Raw genomic sequence first — 26,354 nt, forward strand, 5'->3', positions numbered from 1 at the left:
GGCAGTGCTTCCAAGCTTCCTGCCGCATGCTTCCAAGGCACCCAGTAATCTTTCTTATTAGTTAGCACATTTGTATGTCTGCCTTCCCAGTCAACCATGCAGGCCCGCTGTTTGTTTTGCCATCACTGTATCCCAGCACTTTGCAGAGATCTTGCATAACACAGGCATTCAATAAGACTACTTACCTGAATTAAACAGAATGATATGACTTAAATGGAGAGAACTGGCTTATTTTACATAACACGGAGGACCATAAAGTCTTGAGAGCTGCTCAAGGTCACAATGTTAGTGGCAAGGCCAAAGCGAAGACAAGAAGTGGAGTGATCCGAAGACAGCCAAGTCTTCCCTGCCATTTCTGTACTGATGGATCCTGCTTATTGCTTTTCATGGAGAAAAGGAAACTTTTCCTACTCAAAGGCTCGGCGCGGGCCTGGGACCTTGGTGGTCTAACTCATTGCCAAAGTCCCGGAATGTGCAGGGTCCCAGGCAGAGTCCACCAGATGTTCTGTAGAACGAAAGGAGGAGAAATTACAAACTCAGGTCAAAAGCTTTCATAGGGGAAGGATGTTTTCAGGATGCCCTTAATCGGAATTAATGGAACTCCGGAAAGCCTTTTCCATGGCCCGCAACCAGGCATACATTTGTCCAGTAACCTCGGTGACTCTGCCTTAAAATGGGGATACTAAAGCCGGGAGGCAGAGGGAGGCGCCCGCATGTGCCAGGGGCGGGGAGACCGGAGCGGGAAGGCGGCCAGGGCGCTGAGGCCGCAGAGCGCGGAGGTGGCAGCGGGCGGCCCTTCCCTTCCTGGCGGAGCTCTGGCCCTGGGCCCTCTCCCCTTCCACGGCTTCCCCTCCCCGCCCCACGGCGCTGCAGCGTGTGCGCTCCCTGCGCGCAGGCCACACCCGGGCGTCCTGCGGCCTCGGGCGCGAGTTGATGAACTGCGCCCGGAACCTTCCGGGAAGACCGACCCGGCGCGGACGGTCCCGAGTGCGAGTGCCTGGGCCCGGGTGCCCTGCGCACAGCGGCGGAGAGCAAGTCCGGGTGAGGATTCGGACACAGACTGCGCGTCCCTGAGTGCCGGCGTCGGCTCCTCCAGCTCCGCAAGTAGGTGCAATCCACGCTTTGCAGAGCAGGGGGCCCGCGGGGTCTCCCTTGCCCGGGCTCGAGGCCTTGCTGCAGAAGTCCCAGCCCTTCCGTCTCGAAGCCCTCGGCCAGACTTAAACTTCCTCCTCCCGGAGACCGGGAGCCGGCGCCCGCGAGGCGCTCGCCGCTCGGCAGGGGTCTTGCGCTCTGCCTTCCGCCCTGTCCGCCCTCTCGTGGATCTCCGAGGCCCTGCCGCGCGGGTTTCGGGCTCTGGACTCGCCGCCGTCCTGCTGGGCCCCCCGAGCCCGCGCTTCGCTCCCGCACGGCGCGCGCGGAGCCGGGGCCCGGCCGGACCCCACCTCCACCCCGCCTCTGGGCCGCTGGTTGGTCTCCCATCATTTGGTGTTTGGGGCTTGTGCATCAGGACTGGGGAAAGCGGCGAGGAGTTATAATAACATATTTTACTGAAGTCTGGCCATGAGCCAGGATTTGTACTAAGCCATTTACACTAACTCATATATTTATGTCCTCACTGCTACCCTATGAGGTAGTTACGGCTACACCCACTGTGCCCACGAGGACACTGGCTTAGAAAGTGGAGGAGTTCACATCTGAGCGCAGGATCAGACCAGCCCCTCCCAGGGGCCACGCCTCCCCCACTTCGGGAGCGAGGGTGGGGCCTTGGGCTCTGCTCAGGGTCCGTGCACGTGCACTTGTGGGAACCCCCACTTCCTTCTTCTCAGGCCCCACCCATCATCGCCTCCAAACAACCAGATAATCTCATTTTATCCTTTACTCCTATTCGCAACAGTCACCACAAGACCCCTGGACACCAGGCTCTTTCTGCTTTAAGTCAGAAAATTTTAACTTGGCTTTTTGAAATTGACATCGGCAAGAATGGAAAAAGAAGCTGGTGACTCTTTAGGCTGCAGAATGAAAAACTTCCACAAAAGTAAAACAAGCTGAAGCAGCCATTTATTAAAGTTGTAGAAAAGTAGCAAGTACAGCCCCTGTCTGTAGATCCTTAGCAGAGTTGATGCCTTGAAGCGATTGTGCACATGGTTACAACTAGTAAGGGACACAGGAAATGATGAGTATATAAACTTGAAGGAAGGGGCAGACAGAGAAGGGGGAGGGCCCCGTGACTCCCAGTTCATTTGTGTTGCTTGGTGCTATGAAAGCCCTTCATCAGATCAGGCACTGAGTGCTTTTGTCTTTCTGCAGATGTTCACACTCCCTCAGAAGGACTCCGGGACACCTACCACCTCTCTGGGTTCAGTCTCCCAACAGGGCCTGCACAGTAACCATGGGGATGGTCTGGAAGGAGAATGCTCCAGAAAGCCAGACCAGAAGCCGCTGAAGCTCTATGGAGTGGGTGATCCCACCGCCATGTTCTCCTCCGACAGCCCCTACCTGTCCTCTAGAGGAAGCGTCATTAAATGGTTCTGGGATTCAGCAGAGGAGGGCTACAGGACCTACCACATGGATGAGTATGATGAGGATAAGAACCCCAGTGTGAGTGAAGCCCCCCTCCCCACTGGGATGCAAGAGAGCACGGGGGGGGGGGCGGGTACCCCACCTTGACCAACAGGGCAGCACCCAGCTTGCTATTGTCATGTTGGAGTTATGCCCCTGTGACTCCCAACGGGGTGTCTGATGTTGCTCAGAGAGGCCCCTGTATATTACCTGAATCAGAAAATGGCCCATTTATAATTAAGGGAACCTTGATTTGTGAGGGAGGAATTCAAGAACCATGGAGTGCAATTATATGGATTCTGATCCACAGCCCATCGACTATCCAACTTTAGATCTGGGACAGAACTAGGGTTCAGGTTGCCACTGTTTCACTTTCGGGTCGTGTATTCTTGAGCTAATTACTTAATGTCTTTGAACCTCAGTTCATCTCTATAATGGGATAGTAATACCTCCTCTATAGAACTGTCACAATTAAATGAGATCAGGTACGTAAGTTATTAGCACAGTGCTTCCACATAGAGCATTCAATAAATGGTAGTTGCTATTATTATTAATGTTACCTGCCCCAATTATTATTACTAGCAATACCTTCAGAGGGTAGAGAGCTGTCATGAATAACCCTTTAATAATCTTTATTTGTTGAGCATGTACCAGGTGCTGGCACTGTTCTATATACCAGGGTTACAGCCGTGAACAAAAATAAATTCCTGCCCTCATGGAGTTTATCGTCTAGAATGGGAGACAGACATAAATATATACAATATGTTGGGATAAGTCTTGTAGGGAAAAATAAAGCAGGGTAATAGGATAGAGACTGGTGGGGTGGGCTGCGGATATTACTATTTTATGTGAGGTGGTCATAGAAGGTCACTTTAATATGGTGACATTGAAGCAGAGACCTTAAAAAAGTGAGGGATTGTATTAGTTATCTCTTGCTGTGTAACAAAGGATTTCAGGTCTTAGCAGCGTAAAACAAACAGTTCACAGTTTCTGGAATTCAGGAATCCAGGGTGGAATTCAGGGTGGTGCTTCAGGCTAAAGATCTCCTGGGAAGTTGCAGTGAAGCTGGGGCTGTGGTCTCATTTGAAAGCTTGGTGGGGTGGGGGGATGATCCACTTCCAAGCTCACTCACATGGTTGTTGGCAGGCCTTGGTTCCTCACCACGTGGTCTTCTCCATGGGGCTGACAGGGCCTCTTCTTGCGGTACATTCACCCTTGTTCCTGTTCCTGCCAGAGCACCAGTTTACTGTGTACATTCTTTCATCGTGTAAACTGAGGCTCTTGAGAGATACAGCAGCGGTGTCTTGGGCATGTATCCAGCCTTCAGGGACTTCCCATCTAGTGGGGGAGATAAAGCCTGTACATCAGTCCCTGTGACCTGGGACAGAAACTGACCAGTGCTGTAAAGGGGGACAGATAAAGTGCTTTGGGATCCAGAAGAAGAAAAGATCCCTTGCAGGTGGGATTTTGAGGAAGGCTTCCTGGAGGAGATGGCATTTGCACAGAGCTTTGGAAATGGGAAGATAGGATCAGGGAGCCATGTGGAGGGCATGGCTTGAACAAAGACCAGGAGGGGTGGTGGGAAGGGCGGGATTGCAGAGAGCTTTGCTTTGCTGCCTTGGTGCGCCCCCTGGGGCCTTCTGATGGCACGCTCTGCTGTGCTCACATGGCTCTGTACCTCTCACCTCCAGGGCATCATTAACTTGGGCACCAGTGAGAACAAACTCTGCTTTGACCTGCTGTCCAGGCGGGTAAGTCCCGGTGCACCTCTGGGTGGCATCCCCAGCTCCAAGGGGCTGTCTTCTCTGGGATTCCTTGGAATACTTCCCCCAGAGAGCCTGCTGCTTGCTTCAGCGGCCTCGGGGACCACTTTCTCTGCCATCTTGGGAGAGTCACTTCCCCACTGTGATCCTCCTTCTTCACTTCTTCTGGCTCTTTCCCTCCTCAGTTCCTCTTGCTGGCTGGGTCCCTGCTCTCAGGGGGAGATACTCGGTGATGTGGTCAGTATTTAACAACTGGCCCTGGGAGAAAGGGGACCCTGATCGGTAGCTTTTCTGATTCCCATAGTGTAAATGCCCCCACTGTGGCCGATATCAAGCTATTGCTGTGACATCACTGCATGCAGAGCTGGGAAGAGAGGTGCAGGGGCACCATCACGTGGTAGTCCCACCATGCAGACACCTGGATGGAAAGAACCTCCAGAGCACAGATGAGAGCAAAATGGAGTAACATAGACAGGAGCAATATTGTTTGAGTACTTTTTACCTTTTTTTTTACTGTAACTGACTTACATAATTTATATGTATAGTTTCTATAATTTAATTTTTGAAAATGGTACAGTTTGCAAAATTTCTGAAATCAGATTTCTTTTATTTATTTTTTTAAATTGAAGTATAATTGCTGTACAGTATTATACAAGTTACAGGTATACAGTAGAGTGATTCACAATTTTTAAAGGTTATACTCCATTTATAGTTATTATAAAATATTGACTATATTCCCCGTGTTGTACAGTATATCTTTGTAGCTTATTTTATACCTAATAGTTTGGACCTCTTAATCCCCTACCCTTATATTGCCCCTCCCCCTTCCCTCTGCCTGCCAACTCACAGATAGAGAAGATAATCAGATTTCTTGAGCTGGTGTGAGCCATCTCTAGTAAACTGCTGGAACTATCTGATAAATGTGTCTCTCGAGAGAGTGATACTTAACCCAAAGGAACATATTTCCAAAGGGAAACATCTAAGCTGCAAGGGGAGAGGGGTGTAGGGAGTGGGCTTGAAAAGCCTGTTCCACCCAAAGCCAGCTCCCCACTCTAAGGCAGCTCAGTGCCATCCAGTAGAAATAAACTGTGAGCCACATATATAATTAAAATTTTTCTATTAAATAAGTACAAAGAAACTGGTAAAATTCATTTTCATCATGTATTTTATTTAGCCCATTGTATCTAAAATATGGCTATTTCAACATGTAATCAATATAAAAAATTATTAATGAGCTAGTTTACATACTTCTTTCATATAAGTCTTCAGAATCCAGTGTCTCAATTCGGGAGAGTCACACATAAGGGCCACATGTGGCCAGAGGCCTCTGTATCGGACAGTGCAGTGCTCAAGGACGAAGGAGAAACGGAAGAGGCTGGGGTTATAGACACGTGGCTCATTCCCTTTCTTCCTTTTGGTCCCGCCGCCCAAGGCTTCTGCCTTTCCTCGACTTTGTGGGTGTGATGCCCTGGGAGTCACTAACCCAGCACCCAGGCAGGGTGGGGATGGTCTGGAAATGGCCACATTTTCCAAAGTGTGAGGTTGAGCTGAGCCTGCAGGAAGACAGCGGCCTGAATCCCTCCATGACTTAGAGCCAAGACCGAGGTAGGGCACCCAGTTCTGGGACCTTTTCTGTCACCCCGTTGGAGGAGCTGAGGAGCACGGTCTCCTGTCGCTGCCTCTGCAAATCCACCCCTCTGGTCTTGTTGGGCGGCAGTGTTGTATAAGGAGCACTGGACTAGGAGCCAAAAATTCTGGTTTGTCTTAGCTTCGCCACTTGCCGGTGCTGTGATGTTGGCTGAGCCACCTGACTTTTTTTCTTTTTTTGGTCGTACTGTGCGGCTCGCGGGATCATAGTTCCCTGCCCAGGGATTGAACCTGGGCCCCCTGCAGTAGAAGCACACAGTCTTAACCACTGGACCGCCAGGGAAGTCCCACACCTGACATTTTTAAGCCTCAGTTTCCTCATCTGCAAAATGGGCATGAGAATGCTGTCCCTGGGCTGCCCCTGTCTCAGTTTCTCTGATAAGCAGACCAAGCCCTTGGCTTTAGAAGCCCTGGTGCTGCGTGGATGCAGGTGGCAGGGCTGGCCCTCACCATGAGTGTGTGTGGCCCTCAGCCCTGCTCTCCCCTGTCTGTCCCCAGCTGAGTCAGAGCGACATGCTGCGGGTGGAGCCGTCCCTGCTGCAGTACCCTGACTGGAGGGGACATCTGTTGTAAGTAGCACCTGTAGGCCAGTGGTTCTCAACCCCAGGGCGGTTTCCTTCCCCAAATGTCTGGAGACATTTTTGGTTGTCATAACTGGGAAGGGGGGTGCTCCTGGCTTTTCTTGGGTAGAGGCAAGGGAAGCTGCTAAACCTCCTACAGTGCCTAGGACAGGCCCCTCCACAAGAAAGAATGATCTGGCCTGAAACATCAATAGTGGCGGGTTGAGAAAGCCTGCCCTAGGCTGAGGGCCTAGTCCTGGAGAGCTAGCAGTCATGGGGTCTCCTGGAGCATCTGCAGGGAACTGGTGCCTCCTGCCCATCCCACCCCCGCTCAGCGGCTCCCTGGCTTGGTTTCTCTTGAGTCTGAGGAGTGGAGAGGGCCTTCAGGCCAGGAGCCTTGTCTCCAATTTCTCAGTAGCTTTAGAGGAGCCAGAATCAGCTTAGGAGGAGATGGTTGGCGCCTTCTGCTGGTAAGATGGGCGATAGTAAGTAAAACTAATAAGAGTTTATATTTATTGAGCACTTGCTAGGGCCCAGATGCTGTCCTAAGGATTTAGTGCTGGAGCTGGACTTGATTCCAAGAGTAATTCCAAGCATGTGCTCTTATAATAATTAGGATGGTGGCCCTAGAGTCCGACCACTGGGCTTGAGTGTGGACTCTGCTACTTACCAGCACGTAACCTAATTCCTTCAAGCCTCAGTTTTTTTGTCTGTAAAATGGGAATAATAATAATAATAGTAGTTGTGTCATAGGGGTTTTATGAAGAGTAAATGAGGAATATTCTCTAAATAACACCTGCATAAGGTAAATGCTTGTAAATATTAGCAATAACTATGATAATAGTTATTGTTATAATAATAATTATATTATCATACATTATATTATATATTATATATTTTATTATATTAATGTGTTATTATTTCTATTACTATTAGCTAGATTTGTATAGAGAGTGTTACTTTTTGATATTCCTGCAGTCTGCTGATTAGGTGGGGTCAGGTGTCCTAGAACTACTGGAATGGAAGTTTCGACACATGCGGGTAGTGTTGGGACCGAGGAGGGAGGTGGGTACCAAGGAGTGGAGACAAATACTGATCGTATTCCCATCGTGGGAAGCAGAGGAGGGTAATGGCAGCTGCCTGAAGATTCACCAGAGGAGCTTTGGGATGGACTTGGGGTCGGAGCCCCTCTGACAAGCACTGCCCATCTGTCTGTCTGATCTCCAGCCTCCGGGAGGAAGTGGCCAGGTTCCTGTCTTTCTACTGCAGGAGCCCCACACCCCTTAAACCAGAGAATGTGAGTAGCCCCCTCCCCTGCTCCTTCCTGCTCTTCTGCCCCCTCCCCAACTTTTGGCTGGCCAGGGGTAAGGTGGAGTCACTTAGTTTGATTTGGAATTAGGAAGGCCCCCTCCCTTCTTTCCCCTCATCCTAGATATTTAGGGTTTGGGTGTCATTTCTGCCCCGCTTTGTTCTGTGGCCCCTCTTTGCCTCCACACGTTCGGGCAGGACTCTCTGAGTGACCAGCTCCCTCTTCCTTGCTCAGTTGATCTAGAACAGGGTCCCCACGAATAAGCCACACAAATGGACTTGGCTGTTAGTCAGGAGGGGCCTGCGGGTATGACCTGGCCCTCCCTCTGTGCCCTCCTGGGTTAGAGGCTGCAGGCCCTTGCACCCTCCTGGGACAGATTCATCTTTGTCCCATGGATGTGTCACCCTCAGGTGGTGGTTCTGAATGGCTGTGCCTCTCTCTTCTCCGCTCTGGCCACGATACTGTGTGAGGCGGGGGGTAAGTAGACTGCAGCCCATTCAGTACTGGGGGCTGCCTCTCCTCGAGGCCTGCTTCAGGGTGCTTTTGCCATAATGGACTGTTAGACCACAGGGGGCTTAACTAAGTGGCCTGGCAAGACACCAGGGGTTGGCAGTTCCAGGGGAAGTCAAGGTGATGCCAGGGTTCTGGGCCATTTCTCTGTGACGACCTCACGTGACAGCATGTCCTGAAGCAGGAGGAGAGGGAGGCTGTGCTGTGCCTGTCTCTTTTTTACTGGGAGGGAGGAAATGGGGCTACTCTTTCCTGGAAGAGTCCCCACAGAGCTCCCCTTGCATCTTTCTGGCCAGGACGGACTCAACAAACCCATTCCCAAAGCAGTCCCTGGCGAAGGGGAAGAGAACGCTGGTTGGCTTAAACCAAACTTGCTTCATCCCCCAGGGCTGGGGGAAGGTGCACCTTCCTTGGACTTATTGCTGGCCATAGCTGAAAAATCTGGTGCTCTCTTAGCAAGGAAGAAAATTAGAATGGCTGTTGAGTAGCTAGCCAGCAGTGCCTGCTGCAAGAGCCATGGTCAAATCAAGGACATATTGACCATAGTCATGGTCAGGGGCTGTTGGTTGCCAGGAACAGAGACCCACTCATATTAGCTTAATTAATAATCATAATTTAGTAACATTTATTGACCACATACTACGTTTCAGGCGCTGGCCTAAGGCTATGCATAGTCTGTCATTTAATCCTCACTCTAACCCCGATGAGGTAGATTCTGTGCTTATTCCCATTTAACAGACGAGGAGATTAAGGCCCAGGGGGTTAAGTTACTTGTTAAAATAACACAGAGAGACGTAATAACCAAGTTTTGAACCCTAAAAGGAAGATTCATCACAAGGATGTAATAGGCAATTTCCTACCCGTTCTAGAACCATCAAGAGTAGAATCAGCGTCACACTCTCTGTCTCTCACTGGGGTGTGCAGTCCCCCTCCCCCGCTTCTTATGCAGGCCTCTCTCTGGACCTTCTTCAGCTCTGTTTGGCCCAGGTTGTTGGCTCAGCTCTGACTCCACATGACCTTCGCATTCAAGTGCATGTTCTCATCTCACAAGGATCTGTGCTTCTTGGAGCAAAGTCCTGAGACAGAGAGAACGTGACGGGTGTCTGGCCAGCCAGTGCATTGGCGCCTGGGGTCATTTGTCTACCTCTGGCCCAATCCCTGTGGCCAGGGGAGGGAACATGTGGGGCAAAGTCTGCCCCTTCCAGAGATGCGAGGCGGGGGTGGGGTTGTGCTGAAGGAAAAGCTGGGAAGGGGGCAGCTTGACTGATGCACCCTCTTCAGAGCTGGAGGAGCACCTTTACCTCTGCCTTAGAGCGGACCTTGGGCGTCATCTCATCAGCCCCTGTGTCCACAGCGGGAGTCTTCTGCATGACACCCCCTCCCCACCGAGCGGTGTCAGCCTTTGGCTTCAGTGCCCCCAGCAGGGGAGCATTCACTCCTCCAGAAGCAGCACATTCTGTCTCTGGGCAGTTCTATGTATTGTCAAGTTTTCCCATTTGTCAAACCCAGATCATCACCCTGCAGCTTCGACTCCTGTGCCAAGCCTGAGCTTGCACTGACCCAGCATGTCGTGTGCTTCCGAGGGATCTAAGCTTCAGTTTCCTCATCAGTAAAGTGAGGATAATAATAGGACTTACTCCACAGAGTGATTGTGAGGGTCAAACGAGATTCAAAAATAAATATTTAGCACAGATCCCCACACATATTAAGTGCCCTATAAATGGTAGCTAGTAATGACTCAATAAGGGACTGATCTCACTGGATCCCAGCTTTAGAAAGAGTTTTGGGAATTGAGAGAGGGAGCATGTTCCCCAGGTGTTCCCCAAGCACACTGAAGGCTTGGAGAGGCGTGGGGTCAGTGGATGGGGGTCTGGGTGTTCCGGCCAGAGGGTGACGGGCCCTGGCCCACTCCTGCCCCCAGAGGCTTTCCTGATCCCTGCGCCTTACTACGGAGCCATCACGCAGCATGTGTACCTCTATGGCAACGTCCGACTGGTCTGTGTCTATCTGGACAGTGAGGTAAGAGTTCCTGGGACCCCAGGTTGGACCTGGGCCTTCCTGTAGGCCAAGATGTTCCTCTGTCTGAATTTGAGGGTAGACATGAGAGGAAGTCCATGCCGAGGCCTCTGGGGTTATGGCTGAAAGGAGAGTGGAGCCTTGTGTTGGCCATGGTTGCCCTTGCCTGGGTGCCCTGGGGACACCCGATCTTCCACCTCTGAGATCCCTGGGGTCGATGCAAAAGCCAAGGGCAGCCCAGGGAGACCACACCGGAATGGTGGGGTGAGAATGGGGCAGAGCAGACCTCAACATGGAAGCCCATGGACCCCAATCAGAGGGCCTCAGGGGGCTCTTCCCCAAACCTAGGAGCCGTGAGGGTGTCCCTGATGTGATGGGGTGGGTGGCAGTGAGAGGGGAGTGACCCCCCTGTGTTTTTCTGAGACTGTTCTAAGAGGAGGCTGGAGATGACAGGGGTAGGAGAGGCCCCAGAGTCCAGGTCTGGGGAGGGGAGGGTCACTGAATTTGGCTGGTGGCTTTTGTGGATCTTCTTCCAGGTCACTGGGCTGGAGACACGCCCCTTCCAGCTCACAGTGGAGAAGCTCGAGATGGCGCTGGAAGGAGCTAATTCTGAGGTCTGGGGATCAAATTAAACCCAAGGCTGGAAGTGGGTGTGCCTGAGCAGGGCATGGACCCCCTTCCTGTGGCTGATCTCCTGGGAGTAGTGGTGGCACTCCGTGATGGGGACGGGGGGTAGGGTGGTAGCATGGAACCGTTCTGGGGGCCAAGCAGGAGCCTGCCCATGGAGGGCTTCCTCCTAGAGAAAGACTCTGAGACTCTCAGTGTACAAAGAATCAACTAGAGAGCTTGATTAAAAATACTACCCCCCACTTCTCCTGATTGTGACTCAGCAGGTCAAGCATGGAGCTTAGAAGTCTGCGGTTCAGCAGTCTCTCTGGTGATTTGAGGAGGTGGTCCCCCTCACTCTGAGGGGATCTGAGGCCTCCTGAAGAAAGGCGTAGACCAGCAGCCCTCCTGTGGTTCCTGTCTAGTCCACTTTTCAGAAATCTATCAATCTGTTTTTTTTTTTTTTAACCTTGGTCATAGAATCCATATATGCCCACTGTGGGAATTTTAAAAGCACAAACCGCCACCCATAATTCTACCAACAAAGGCAACTTCTACTGGCGTTTGGGCATATTTCTCTCTGAGCTTTGTTCTCTGCATTTGTTTTCTTTTATAGCTGATACGATGCTGCAGATATAATTCTTTGCCCTTACTCGTTTCGTGTTGGGTGGTGAACACGTTTCCCTGGGATCCTGCCCAGTGGGTCTGTGTGGCCTTGGGGAGGAGCTGAGGGTCTCCTGTCCCACTGATGGTTTCAGGGTGTGAAGGTCAAAGGCCTCATCCTCATCAACCCCCAGAACCCTCTGGGTGACGTCTATTCCCCAGGAGAGCTGCAGGAGTACCTGGAGTTTGCCAAGAGGTGAGGCACCCCATGCTCACCCCGTAAAGCATGTTACAGATCAGGGTTCTGATGTGAGCTTTGGTGCAGGTCCTGCTACCCTCTTTACCCCACTGTGGGTTTCTACCTGCTTTGGCCCTTCCTGGCAGTGGAGTCAGGGGGTAGGGGTTGGTGGGATGCTAGTTCTCTCTTTCTTTTTATAACAGCAGCTGCCATTTATTGCCCACTCTAGGGGCCAGGCCCCCTGCTAAGCACCTTACATCCTCTAGCTCATGTAATCCTCCCAACGACCCTATTAGGTACAGATACTGTCATTATCCCATTTACTGAGGCTTAGAGTGAGGGGTGGAGCCAGCCGTGAATCTGGGTCTGTCTTGCACTTAACTGTGGCCCTCGGTGGAGGTGCCCCAGGACTCCGCCTCCCCCCTCCCCCCACAGTGCTTCAGAATCCCCACTGTCATCTGCTTTGTGTGTGCACAGCTTCTTGTTTGTTTGAAAGAAATAGACAAAAGAAGGGTGTTCCTGGAAAAAACAAGTTTGGTAACCCTGGGCTAGACCGTGGTCCTTCTGGATTTCTGATTCACTGCCATCCCACCCTGGGGGATGCATTTGGCCTACCAGCCAAGCTCTCTCCTCCCCCTGACCTGCCCTCCAGGCACGAGCTGCACGTGATGGTGGATGAGGTCTACATGCTGTCCGTGTTTGAGGAGTCGGTTGGGTACCACAGTGTCCTGAGCCTGGAAAGGTGAGCGGACTCTGCCAGTCCCGCGCCCCTCCTCCCACCCAGGACAGTTCCTCTCCCTTCCAGCTAATCCTACTGTCCTCAGGTCCCCTAACGAGAAGAAGGGAGGCTGGGCCAATCAGTGGTTTTCAAATTGTTCTGTGGTGGTTCTGAAAGCTCCAAGGAGTGGTCTTAGGATTCCTTGAGGGAAGGTTGGGAGGGTGGGAAATGGGCATCCTCTGCTGTTTCCTTCATCTCCAGAGTGGCTCCATTTTCATTCATTCACTCATTCACTCATTCATTCAGCAAATACTTCTGGGGCCCCCTGCATGTGCCAAGCCCTTCCAGCTATCGGAGCTTTTTCATTAGATTTAGTTTGAGTCAAGAGTATGTGGCCAGAACACCTTTGGAAACAGTTGGATCGGATCATCTGGAAAATCTACACATCTGGCATTTAGGGATTCTGACAGTTCCTAATATTCGTTCAGATCTTTCAGCCCTGCTGAGTCCTTTTGTTACCGGAAGGGGGACCCCTTCCAGGGCCTGAGAGTGGGCTCTTGTCTAACACTCTGAAATGAATTGTCTGAGGAAACACACGTACTGACAAAGCAAGAGACTTTATTGGGAAGGGGCACCTGGGTGGAGAGCAGGAGGGTAAGGGAACCCTGGAGAACTGCTCTGCCACGTGGCTCGCAGTCTCAGGTTTTAAGGTAATGGGGTTAGCTTTCCAGGTTGTCTCTGGTCCATCATCTTGCTTGTGCCCATACTTGGTCCAATTCAAGGCCCTTCCTGGCGGCGCACGCATCTCTCAGTCAAGATAGTTTCCTGTGCGAGGGTTTCTGAGAGGTTGGTAGAACATATTAAGGGCTGGCGTCTCCTCCCTCCTTTTGGCTCCTCCTAAAGTCTTCCAGCTGGCGGTAGCTTGTCAGCTCCATATTCCTTATCAGGACCTCTTGTTGTGAGATAACTCATGCAAGTGGTGATTATCCTGCCTGGCCAAGGTGGGTGCTTTCAGTCAGTGGTTCCCGAACACTTTCCTTTGCTCTGCTCAGCCAGTCCTCACAAAGCTCTGCCAGGTGGATGGCACGTAGGTTGTTCCTCCCCTTTGCTTATGGATTAGGAGAGTGAGACTCCGAGAAATAGGGATTTGTCGCTTCCTGTGGGCCAGACACTATGCTGTGCTGGAGATACATCAGTGAACAAGAAAGACATAGACCCTTCTTATGTGGAACTTGTATTTCTAGCTGGAAAAAAAAAAACAACAAAAAAAACCCCCAAAACTTTTAGCAACTAGATACACAGCTAATCATTTGATTATTGAAAAGCAGACATCTGGGGCTTCCCTGGTGGCGCAGTGGTTGAGAATCTGCCTGCCAATGCAGGGGACACGGGTTCGAGCCCTGGTTTGGGAAGATCCCACATGCCGCGGAGCAACTAGGCCCGTGAGCCACAATTACTGAGCCTGCGCGTCTGGAGCCTGTGCTCCGCAACAAGAGAGGCCGCGATAGTGAGAGGCCTGCGCGCCGCGATGAAGAGTGGCCCCCACTTGCCGCAACTAGAGAAAGCCCTCGCACAGAAATGAAGACCCAACACAGCCATAAATAAATAAATTAATTAAAAACAAAAAACAAACAAAAAAAAAACCCAAAGTTAAAAAAAAAAAAAAAGCAGACATCTGGAGAGCCAACAGAGGATCTGCTTGGGGTACCCAATTGGCCTGGTCTACTGTGAGGGGGTCAGAGAAGGTCTGCTTGAGGAAGTGATGCTTGATCTATGCTCTACATCAGGGGCTGGCAAATATTTTTGGATCAGATGGCAAATGTGTTATGCTTTACAGGCCATATGGTCACTCACTCAGCTCTGCCATTGTAGCACAAAATCAGCCATGGGCAGTACGCAGGTGGGAGAGTGTGGCCGTGCCCCCGTAGAGGTTCGTTTATAAGAACAGGCAGCAGGCTGTAGTTGGCTGACCCCTGCTCTGAAGGATGTACAGGAATTGGTGATTCAAGAGATGAAACCAGATTCATCCGTCTCCTCATTTGTTCAACCAAACATGTGAACTCCCACGGGTCTGCGTTGCCTCTGTTCCCACCCTGTGCTCTCCGCAGGTTGCCTGACCCCCAGAGGACCCACGTGATGTGGGCGACCAGCAAGGTGGGTTCCTGGCTGGCCTTGGGGGTGTTGGGGGAGGTGAGAGGGCAGAGAGGTGGGTGGAACCGGCTTCCTCTGGGAGGGCTGGCCGCCTCCCACAGTGCCTTTCTCCTGTAGGACTTCGGGATGTCTGGGCTCCGCTTTGGCACGCTGTACACAGAAAACCAGGACGTGGCCACTGCAGTATCCTCCCTCTGCCGCTATCACGGCCTCAGTGGCTTGGTCCAGTATCAGATGGCACAACTGCTCCGGGACCGTGGTGACTGCCTGGGCCTGGCCACCTGAGGATGGGGGGAAGATTGTAGTCAGACTGGGACTGGCCAGGGGTCATGGGTGCTTCTCCCATGAGATGAATTTAGGGTGGTGTTTGAGAGTGCCAGCTCTGAGCCCAAACTGCGTTCATATCCTACTCGGTCACCTCCCGGCTATGTGGCCTATTCCTTCACCTCCCTGAGCCTCAGTTTCCTCTTCTGCAAAACAGGGATCATAATGGTACCTGTCTTGTAGGGTTGGTGTAATTTGTCATTCAATTAGAATAGCACCTGGCATACAATAGGCACTTAATCAATATGAACTCATTATTATTAGCTGTGAGCCCTTGAAAAAGAGCAGAAGCTACTAAGGGAAGATTGTTATAATGGAAGTGTCTCTTTCTGTGCAGGTCTATTCTGTTCCTGGGTTCAGATAGTGAGTTTAGATAGCAAAGGTTACCTGTAATTGCCACCATTCATTGAGCCCTGCAAGATGCTCTCAATCTCATTTGTCCCTCCCCAGAATCCTAGGAAGCAGGTGTTCCTGTATTTTCCCCATGATTTTATAGATGAGGAAAATCAGGACCGGGTACTACACACCTGCTATAATAGCTAAATTTAAAAAGATAGTGATAGTATCATGTGTTCGTGAAGATGTGGAGCAGCTGGAACTCTCACACACTGCCAGTGGGAATGTTAAGATGGAACAGCCACTTTGGAAAACAACTGAGCAGTTGCTTATAAAATTCAACACACACTTACCAAATGGCCCAGAAATCCTACTCCTAGATATTTGCCCTTATGGTCACACAAAAACCTCTCCATGAATGTTTATAGCTGCTTTATTCATAATCACCCCAAACTGGAAACAACCCAAATGTCCTTCCACAGATGAATGGAGAAACAGACTGTGGTTCACCCACACACTGGAATATTACACTGCAATAAAATCCATGAGGACACAGACCCATCTCAAAGGCATTGTGCTGAGTGAAAGAAACCAGTCTCAAAAGATTACATTACTGTATGATTCTACTTATGTGACATTCTGGAAAAGGCAAAACTACAGTGACGGAGAACAGACCAGCGACTGCAGGGAAGGGGGTGTTGTGACTTCAAACAGATAGCACAAGGGTGTTCTTCGGGGTGAGGGAACCATTCAGTATCCTGCCTGTCACGGGGGTTACACAAATCTATGCATATGTTAAAATTCATCGAACTGGACACTAAAAACAAAGGTCAGTTAAAACAATGGGGATCAAGGAGGTGAAGTTGCCCAAGGCCTCACATCTAGTCAGTGGCCACACTGGGATCTGAGCTTCTGCCTGGGTGACTCGGAAGTGTCACTATGTAAGCGGGTACACCTTACATAGTGTAAGGTGTGGGTGAGGGTCTGAGTCCCGAGGGACTTTGTGTCTGGGCTCCTGAGAATGGCATGCAGGCCCTGGAGCCCTCAGGGCCAAGTATCTGGATTTAAGGTGCTTTTCACTGAATATTCCCATTGCCCCCAGTCAACCAGCTACAGGAGGGGCTCACCCAGCTTTGGCAGCTCACGGCCTTTTTCTTTCCAGCATTTAGATTCTTGGGACAGAGCGGAGGGTTGATGGCGAGGTTTATCTTCTGGCTTCTCTTTCACCCAAACAGACTGGATCAACCAAGTGTACCTGCCGGAAAACCATGCCCGGCTCAAGGCTGCTCACATCTATGTCTCGGAAGAGCTCCGGGCCCTGGGGATCCCCTTCTTGAGCCGTGGGGCCGGCTTCTTCATCTGGGTCGACTTGAGGAAGGTAATGCAGGTGGAAATGCAGGTGGTGGGGGCAGTGTTAAAGCTCCCTCCAGCAGGCAAGGGCAGGGGGTCTCATTCTGCACCCTGAGCGCCTTTCACCCTCCCAGTACCTGCCCGCGGCCACCTTTGAGGAGGAGATGCTGCTCTGGCGCCGCTTTTTGGATAACAAGGTGCTGCTGTCCTTTGGCCAAGCCTTCGAGTGCAAAGAGCCTGGCTGGTTCCGCTTGGTTTTCTCTGACAAGACCCACCGGCTTCGCCTGGGTGAGCGACCTCACCTCCTAACTGCGTCCTTCGTTCTGCCCTCCCTCTTCTGGCCTCACCTGTGGCCCCAGCAGCCTGAGCTTGCTCGTCCCCACCCACCCAGCATCAGTGCTGACCCTCACTTCCCCTTCTCACATCCCAGGGATGCAGAGGGTCCGGCGGGTGCTTGAGGGCAAATCCCAGGTGGCAGAAGACGCCCCTTCCTGCTAGACCTAGGAGCCGAGGGGTCAGCACAGGTGAGCCGGTCGTTGTCTTGTGGCCACGGGGCCTGGCAGCCACTGTGAAGACTGATGGTGGATGAGCCGTTTGCCAGATACCCTTCTTGGCCTTGACCTTGAAGAAGAACTGCTCCTTGCTCTCCCGGTGGCAGCGAGACACGCCTTAAGTCGTGGTCCATTCCCCTCCCCGGCTATTAAACAAAACCGGGAAAAACTAGAAGCCTCAGCTGTGAGTCATTTACGGGACAGAGGAGGAGTCCTGACTGCTCCTCACCACAGCCCTCAGCTCCCCAGGACAGGAAAACAAACAGCCTGTGCCTGTCTGCCTGTCTGCCTGTCTGCCTTCATTCTTCTCTCTTTGTTGCTAGGGAAACAAGTCAAAGGAGCAACACACATAAGAGAGAGTTTGCCCCCAAAAGAAAAAAGAGTGATAATTTCTACAAGGAGAAAGGAATTAATTCTGTATGTTCAGATTACTCTCCCTGCACATAGGATGTGTGGGCCTACAGCACACCTGGGACCTGAGACCTGGGACATGGGAACAGCCCCCGCGTGGGACGAGGTGAACGGGTCCCCGGCGGGAGTCAGGAGGGGTGACCCTATCTCCGGGATGCTCTTCTTCCTGGGAAAGAGCTGCCTTTACTGCTGATTCCGAACCAGAGCGACCTAGCCGTGACTGTGCTGGGAGATGATGGGGCCCTGAACGGAGGCTGCAATGGGGACAAGCTCTGACCCAGGCTGGCCTTTCCACCTTAAACATGAAAGGGCCGCTCACCCCGTCCCCAGGGGTGCTTTAGTTCAGAGCCCAAAGGAGCTTTCTGAACCAGCCTTAAAGCTGTGGGCTGAGGACCCTTCTCAGGCGCCGACACTCCTGTTTGGAAAAGCTATCTCTTTCCTCGTTCTTCTCTTTAGAGCATGTTGGTGAAATCAGCGTTTGCTTTCTATAAACCATGCTCGATGGGTTAGGATTTGTCTTCCTCTTTCTGCCTTCATTCATTCCTCCTTCCTCCCTGTCTTTTCTTGAATACCTTGTACGTGCCGGACACTGTGCTGGGTAATTTACATGCATCATTTCTAACTCTAACCACCGTGGGAAGCTGGCATTGTTAGCCCTCATTTTAGAGATGAGGAAACTGAGTCTCAAACAGATGAAATGATGCTTCTGAAGTTACATAGCTAAAAAGTATCAGAGCCAGGATTCAAGTTCAGGTTGGTTTGGTTCACAATCTTTCCACTCCGCCAGAGTCCCAAAGGAGTCTTTGACTTTTTCCAGTCCTGAGAACCAGGCTTCATGCTGTCATCGTTTCACCTTTCATTACTTTTCAATATCATTGGCTAAGTAGCACTCGTTTCTACTCCCACTTCCAGGATACGTTGATACCAGGATTTGCTTTACTGGAATGCCTGCCGCTTTTCCAGAGGTCAGAGCAGAATGGCCACGTTGAGGGCCCTACACGTCCTCTCCAGAGACCTCTGTTGTGACGCTGCCACTGTTGTTGAGGGTCCCCTGTGAAGGACCCATGTGATGAATTCCATTTAGAATTTTCAGAAGGATGACTCCTAGCTCTCCCTTAGAGGGAATCCAAGCAGGTTTCCTAGCAGAGGCTGACTGAACTAGGAATCTGGATCTGAACCGAGCTCATTGGTTTGAGTAGAGCTGGCTTGTGCTTTGCTGAATGGCCGTGTTCCATATGTCTCCCTTTCTGGAGCATGGACTGGACATATCCTACACCCACCTCACATCTTCTCTGCTCACCTTTCTGCTCTGCCAGTTACTACAGCCATCAGATTTTGTGTTCTCTCCTTCTCTTCTCCTCTGTGTGGCTTCATTTTCAGACATGCTCCATTCAGATGGTGGCAAGATGGCTTCCAGGCAGCTCCAGGTTACATGGTCCTTGTAGCAGACACCTACAGGGTATTAGCAGGATAGACACCCTTTCTTCCTCAGCATTCATTTCTCTCCTGCCATAGGAGGCCAGCAGGCCTTACCTCAATCATCTGCCCACCCAGGGGAACCCAGGTTCTATTCATCTGTCCACTCTGCCATCCTTAGTGGGTTGGCTTTTCCCCTTCAAGCTTATTTCCTCATTGTCTCAATATGGCTACAGAAGCTCCAAACATCACCTCCTCACCAACCACTTCCAGACACAGAAAAGAGAGTATGTTTTTCTGTTGCCTCCTTTTCATTTTATTTCATTCATTTAAAAAATGTTTGTTTAAGCCTCAGATTTGTAGGAGTTCTTTATATATCTGGAAATGAGTATTTATTTTGCCAGATACTCTTCATTTATTAACATTCACTTTATCATTTTCTTTATTCTCCTCCTGAACATGGAAATGACCTTAGAACATTTAACTCTCAGTCCTTTATTTTCATCTCCTGCCATATTGTTGGCTAGTATTTTAGTTAATGCCTCTTTGTTGTTGTTGTAGTTGTTTTTTTCTCCCTCTGGAAATTGTGCTTTGAAAAGTCATGACAACCCCAGTTTGGTCTAAGACCTGGTCAATAGAACCTCCAGTTCTGATGTGAACATTTCTAACAACAGTTCTAAGCCTTCAAGACTCTCAACAGGATATTTAATGTTTGACACCATGTTTTCTCAGGCTCCATCACCCTAAGTCAAAATTTAGGGCATTTGTTTTCCCATAAAGAGTCTGAAAAAGAGTTCAAAAGAAACTGAGACTAGTAGTTGCCTATGGGCTAGGGAAACTGGGAGGATGGGAAACAAGGACAGGAGTGAGAATTTTTACTCTTTCTTTCACTTTTTTGGTTCTCCTGGGTTTGTTTTAATGCTTTTTGTTTTTAAAACCACATGAAAGCTGTATACAGTAAAAAAGAAATAAATTTTAAAATTCTATTTAGGAAAAGTACCTAGGAGAGTTACAGATACCATCTTGGTCTAGTACTGGTCTCAGATGTCTTTTGAGCTTCTGCTAATTAATTTTTTTTAAAATTAATTAATTCATTAATTAATTTATTTTTGGCTGTGTTGGGTCTTCGTTTCTGTGCAAGGGCTTTCTCTAGTTGCGGCAAGCGGGGGCCACTCTTCATTGCGGTGCGCGGGCCTCTCACCATCGCGGCCTCTCTTGTTGCGGAGCACAGGCTCCAGACGCGCAGGCTCAGTAATTGTGGCTCACGGGCCTAGTTGCTCCGCGGCATGTGGGATCCTCCCAGACCAGGGCTCGAACCCGTGTCCCCTGCCTGCGCAGGCAGATTCTCAACCACTGTGCCACCAGGGAAGCCCCTCAATTAATTTTTAAAAACTGAAGTAAAGTTTACCTACAGTGAATTGGGCAGATCTTAATTGTAAGATTCAATGTCCTTGACATATATATACATCTGTATAACTAATATCCTATCCCCATCATGATGTGGAAGAGTTCCATTACTGCAGAAAGTTCTTTCAAGCTCTTATGTAAGTCTCCCAATCTCCTACAGGCAACCACCACTCTGATTTCTAGCTCCATGCATAAAATTTCCCAAAGGAATCATATAGTTGTTCACTTCTGTGTCTGGGTTATTTTGCTCAGCTTCATGTTTTCGGGTTCATTTACATTTACATTTACATGTATCAGTACTACATTCTTTTCTTTTTTCTCTATGTAGTAATATCCCCTTTTCACTCCTAATAGTGGTAACTTTTGCTCTCTCTACTTTTATTTTTGTCATGAACAGTCTTGTATTGGTTTTATCAATTTTACTAGTTTTTCACAATGAACTATTACTTTCGTTAATTCTTTCTATTGTATTTTTGTTTTCTAGTTTGTTAATTTCTTTTTTTTAGGTGTTTATACGAGTACATGGGACCTATAATTTTTGTATAAAGGGAAAATTATTTTTTGCTCCTTTCTTCTGCCATGACTTTTTCCCCCTCACCTGCCAAAGCTATTGTTATTCCCTAATTTAAAGAAAAAGTACAAAATATGTGCACCTTATTGTACATAAATTTTATCTCATAAGAAAAAAGGAACTGCAAAATATTGATCTCTAGTTAATGATATGCATTCAATAAAATATTCAGATGTAACTGCTGATATCTGCAACTTATTTTGAAATGTAGCAAAAAAAATGATGGATCAGCAAATGGATAGACAGACATGTGACAAGTACTGTAAAATATTAATTGCATAATATAGACAGTAGATATATGGGTATTTGCTGCAAAATTCTTTCCTTCTTTTTTTTTTTTTTTTCTTTTTTTTTACCTTTCACCCCCTTCACCCATTTCTTCCACCTCTGGCAACTACCATTCTCCTCCCTGTGTCTATAAGCCAGGTTATTTGTGTGTTTGTTTTGTTTTTTAGATTCCACATATAAGAAAGATCATATGGTATTTGTATTTCTCTTATTTCACTTAGCAAAATGCCCTCGAGGTCCACCCATGTTGTCACAAATGGCAGGATTTCCTTCTTTTCATGGCTGAATAATATTCCATTCATCTGTCCATAGATACTTAGGTTGTTTCCATATCTTTTTTTTTTTTTTAAACATCTTTATTGGAGTATAATTGCTTTACAATGGTGTGTTAGTTTCTAATTTATAACAAAGTGAATCAGTTATACATATACATATGTTCCCATATCTCTTCCCTCTTGTGTCTCCCTCCCTCCCACCCTCCCTATCCCACCCCTCTAGGTGGTCACAAAGCGTTTCCATATCTTGACTAGTGTGAATAATGCTGCAGTGAACATGGGGGTGATGCCTAGTTTTTTTTGTTTTTTTGTTTTTTTAAAAATTTATTTATTTATTTATTTATTTTTGGCTCTGTTGGGTCTTTGTTTCTGTGCGAGGGCTTTCTCTAGTTGCATTGAGCGGGGGCCAGTCTTCATCGCGGTGCGCGGGCCTCTCACTATCGCAGCCTCTCTTGTTGCAGAGCACAGGATCCAGACGTGCAGGCTCAGTAGTTGTGGCTCACGGGCCCAGTTGCTCCGCGGCATGTGGGATCCTCCCAGACCAGGGCTCGAATCCGTGTCCCCTGCCTGGGCAGGCAGATTCTCAACCACTGCGCCACCAGGGAAGCCCCAATGCCTAGTTTTTAATCTCCAAATTTGTTGTTTTTATTTTTATAGTTTTATACAGTCAGTATTTGTTTTGATTTACCTATGAGTTTATCAATTTCATTACTTCTTTACTTCATCTCAGTACTTTCTTCTGGTTTTAATATTCTTTTTCCTGAAATACATCTCTTAAGAAATTCTGTTAGGGTTTACTGATGGTCAATTCTTTCTATCAGTGTTTGTCTGAAAATATGTTTCTTTCTTTCGTATTCTTGAAGGATGGTTTCACTAGGTATACAGTTGACATTGACTGCTAGCTTCTTTTGGCACTTTTACCAGTATCTTATGACTTCTGTTTTTTGTTTTTGTTGAGAAGCCCACTGTTAGTCTTATTGTGCATACATTACAGGTGATCATCTCTGTCCAATAATGGAAGATTCTTAGCGACTGTATCCTTGGAAACTGCTTCTACTGCATTTTCTCTGTTCCCTGCTTCTGGATACATCCTGGGTTTTCTTCCTTTATTCTCCCTCTCTTTCAACCTCCCTGTCCTATATTCCATCTCCTTGTTTTTTCTTGAATCTACATTCTGGGTAATTTATTCAGATCTATATCTCAGTGTATTAATTGTATCTAATCTATGGTTTAACTTATGCATTGAATTTTTAATCTCAATTTTTATATTTAGTACTTTTTCAATCTCTTCCATCTTTGGGGAAAAAAACCATCTTGTTTCTTTCTAATATTTACAGTTCCATCTTTTAAGTCTTTGAGCGCCATAAACTTACTTATTTTATATCTATTTCTCATTATCCAGTAATCTGTAGTTTCTGCAGGTTAAATTTCTGCTGTTTGTAGTTTCTGCTGACTGGTTTATTCTTCATGTGCTTTGTAATTCCAGATTGTGAGCTTATGTTTGTCAGAATCCTGGGCAGCTTGCCTTGAGGGCATGACCCTCCAGAGGGAATTTATGTTTCCTTTGCTTCAAGTTACTCTTTAGGTGGGGAACTTCCTGGACCATGCTGGCAGTATCCATTCAAATCCCACCTTGTTGTGAAGCTTGAAATTAAAGATTCTCAGCAGAGACTCTTCTTTTTCCATTCTCTGGACAAGACAGACAAGTTTCTTTTTTGGTTTGTTACTGATGTTGAGCAAATTTTTCTAGTCTTCCATCTCAATAGCCTAGCTTTACATGGTTTTCTCCACACCTTCCCATCTTGTATGCCCAAATTGTACCTTCAACACTCAATTTTCTCACTTCACCTTCATTTTTGGCTCCTTGTATATTTTCTTTACTTCTTTTGTGAGCTCAGTATCCATTTGAGAGAGTGTTCATTATATTTGCTCTGGTGTTGATAGGTGTTTTCTGCTCCACCAGGCTGCCTGCCAGTGTCATATAAGCTGACCCAACGTGAAACACCACAGAACAGTTCTTTCACGGAGTCTTTTTCCTTGGGGAATATACCTTTCTCCATACTTACAGACCGCTATCGTATAAAGGAAGTGGTAAAGCTGGCATTCATCTCCACACTAGCAACTGCTCCTCATTGTAAACTCACTTTCAAAAAAGTGGCTGATGATGCCACTTTCCTTGAAAACCACACCCTTTTTAACGCTCACTTGCACTTCTCCTGGCTCACTGGGTACGCGGGACTCTGCACGGTCTTTGCTTTGTCCTGTACCTTCAGAGCAAGTAATGAAACGTCTTTCTAGTCTCTCTTCTAACCACCGACCACAAGAACTTTTCTACCTTCTGAGACTTCAGGTCCTGGCCCACAGTTTTCTTTCTCATTCTTCTCTGCAGTCTCTCTCAGCTGCTTTAGCGTCACGTAACTTCTAATATCACAGCTTGTATACTTTCTCACCTCCAATTCCTTGCATGGTTTCTACCCCTAGAAGTGTAGCCCCACCGTTTGAATCATGCTGGTTTAAAAGACACTTGCTCTTTCTGACTGCTTCTCCTTCTTTCTCACATCTGTGCCTTTGCTCATGCTTTTTTTTTTCTCTGCTTGGAATGCCCTCTTCATCCTCTATTTGTCAAAATCATAACTGTCCTCCAGGACCAGCAAAAATGTCAACTCTTGCATGAGGTCTTCCTACATCTTTCCAGTTGGATGTGATCGCTTTCTCTTTTGAACCCTGTAGCACAGCGGTCCCCAACCTTTTTGGCACCAGGGACCAGTTTTGTGGAAGACAGTTTTTCTATGGACTGGTGGCAACCAGTACCGGCCCGGGGGTTGGGGACCCCTGCTGTAGCATTTTGTTTATATTTTCCTATGCCACTCTCCATCCTCTGCTTTGGTGAATCTTACTTGTGCATTTGTTTTCTTTCTATTGAGCTCCTCCCAGCGTCTGGGCACCCTTTATTCATTCAAAAACTACTCATTAAGGGCTTCCCTGGTGGAGCAGTGGTTAAGAATCTGCCTTCCAATGCAGGGGACACAGGTTCGAGCCCTGGTCCAGGAAGATCCCACATGCCGCAGAGCAACTAGGCCCGTGCGCCGCAACTACTGAGCCCGCGCCCTAGAGCCCGCAAACCACAACTACTGAGGCCCGCACGCCTGGAGCCCATGCTCCGCAACAAGAGAAGCCACCGCAATGAGAAGCCCGTGCACTGCAACAAAGAGTAGCCCCCGCTCGCTGCAACTAGAGAAAGCCTGTGCGCAGCAACAAAGACCCAGTGCAGCCAAAAATAATTAATTAATTAATTAATTATTTAAAAAAAAACAAAAAACAACTACTCATTGAGGCACTTTCTATGTGCCAGGCACTATGCATGTTTAGGGTTATAAAAAGTGAATAAGATAGGTTCTTCAAAGGCTATGCCTAACGGGTCTTTAACACAGAAAGTCCTCATTTAATGAAAAAATAATTCATTTAAAATGTTTGCAGGGAAAGACAAAGAAGAAAGTGAAAATGCTTTCCACTTATCCATTTCTCAAATGTGGTGTATGTGTGCTAAAATTTCTTATCGTTTTTTTGGGCGGGGTGTGGATTTGAAGAGCAGAGCAAATGCCCTCTTAGATGTGGGGAAGCAGAATGTGTTTTCCTGTCTCCAGAATATTCTCGTCCCAATCCCTCTGGATCTGTGTTAAGCAGGCATTAACTAACAAGAATATTCTTGGAATCACTGTTGCTGCTGGAAGCCCCAGTGGGTCTCTAGACTCAGAATCATCCTTATGAATATTTAAGTTCTAAGTGACAACTTCCACCAGATGGTGCTGAGGTACAGCTGAGACCAGATGGATTTGGATTCTGCAGACATTGTAAACTGCATAGGCTCAGTGGGGTCATTTCATTAACTTCTCAATAACATCACTCTGCATTTTGATTGAATTTTTTAGACTCCACTGACTGTCTTAAGACAGGGGTTTTGCTGTGCATGTAGGAGGCTAGATCATGTAAATAATACAGAAACAAAATGAAAATGAAAGTTTTTCTCCCCCATTTCTACCTCCACAATTAATCCCTCTAAAACTGTTTATTGCTTCTTGAATTATTTCCAGAAAAAATGTTATATATAAATGCCTGAATCTAAGCATCTACATATATATTTTCTGTCTTCTGTTTCTGCATACATATATATGTATATTTTATTACATAAAAAGGATCATACTCGTCTACTGTTTTAAACCATGTTTTCATATTAACATGTCTTTGAGATTTTTTCCATACCAACATACATATGCATTCTCTCATTATTACATTCTAATAATTTATTTTGATTAATATCAAATTTTCCATAATTTATTTTGGTTGTGTCCGGGTTTTCGCTATTATTAGAAACAGTACTGTAATGAATATTTTTGATAAACGTCGTTGAGAATATCCATAGGGTAAACTCCATACAGAGGGATTGTTGGAGAAAGTTACCTGCATTTTACGTTTAATGGATAACTGCCAAATTCCCTTTCAGGAATGTTGCACGCGCATGAATACCGATTATACTAAAACGTTTACATTTTTGTCAGGTTTATAACAGTTTTGTAAGTGAAGCATGGGGCCTCGTTTCGGTTTGCAGTTTCTTTAATTACGAACGAGGCTGCGTGTCTATGGATTTCACTGTGGAGCCTGAGCTTCGCCCGCCTTCCCGGGAGAAACCCTAAGCGGTGTCTTGACTCCTCCTGTCCAGCAGGGGGCGCGGGCACGGGCCGCTCCCG

At 48.1% G+C, this 26,354-nt stretch overlaps 1 protein-coding gene across 6 annotated transcripts; it reads left to right on the forward strand.

Moving 5' to 3' along the window:
* The first annotated feature begins 746 nt into the window (after nucleotides 1–746).
* ACCS (1-aminocyclopropane-1-carboxylate synthase homolog (inactive)) lies at nucleotides 747–21,116 on the forward strand. Of its 6 annotated transcripts, none has more exons than XM_068554963.1 (16): nucleotides 747–1,104; nucleotides 2,308–2,598; nucleotides 4,251–4,310; nucleotides 6,468–6,538; nucleotides 7,757–7,826; nucleotides 8,249–8,315; nucleotides 10,270–10,367; nucleotides 10,901–10,978; nucleotides 11,729–11,829; nucleotides 12,464–12,553; nucleotides 14,638–14,683; nucleotides 14,798–14,939; nucleotides 16,576–16,718; nucleotides 16,825–16,978; nucleotides 17,121–17,214; nucleotides 20,982–21,111. In XM_068554963.1, the coding sequence occupies exons 2-15, from the start codon at nucleotides 2,308–2,310 to the stop codon at nucleotides 17,186–17,188; spliced, it is 1,479 nt and encodes a 492-aa protein (XP_068411064.1). In that variant the 5' UTR covers nucleotides 747–1,104; the 3' UTR covers nucleotides 17,189–17,214; nucleotides 20,982–21,111. The 6 variants fall into 6 exon arrangements, with proteins under 6 accessions (XP_068411064.1, XP_068411065.1, XP_068411067.1 ...); XM_068554964.1 differs by lacking the exon at nucleotides 20,982–21,111 and adding an exon at nucleotides 17,565–17,586; XM_068554966.1 differs by lacking the exon at nucleotides 16,825–16,978 and having other exon boundaries at nucleotides 20,982–21,116.
* Nucleotides 21,117–26,354: the final 5,238 nt, after the last annotated feature.

Source organism: Eschrichtius robustus, chromosome 11 (genome assembly GCF_028021215.1).
Source record: "Eschrichtius robustus isolate mEscRob2 chromosome 11, mEscRob2.pri, whole genome shotgun sequence".
In the NCBI taxonomy this organism is placed as follows: Eukaryota; Metazoa; Chordata; class Mammalia; order Artiodactyla; family Eschrichtiidae; genus Eschrichtius; species Eschrichtius robustus.

Bases quoted from the DNA above. Each gene is read 5' to 3' on its own strand.
- ACCS (XM_068554961.1), top strand. From the start codon at position 2,308: ATGTTCACACTCCCTCAGAAGGACTCCGGGACACCTACCACCTCTCTG. The intron at 6,539-7,756 runs GTAAGTAGCACC...TCTGATCTCCAG, and splicing joins GACTGGAGGGGACATCTGTT to CCTCCGGGAGGAAGTGGCCA. The intron at 7,827-8,248 runs GTGAGTAGCCCC...TGTCACCCTCAG, and splicing joins CACCCCTTAAACCAGAGAAT to GTGGTGGTTCTGAATGGCTG.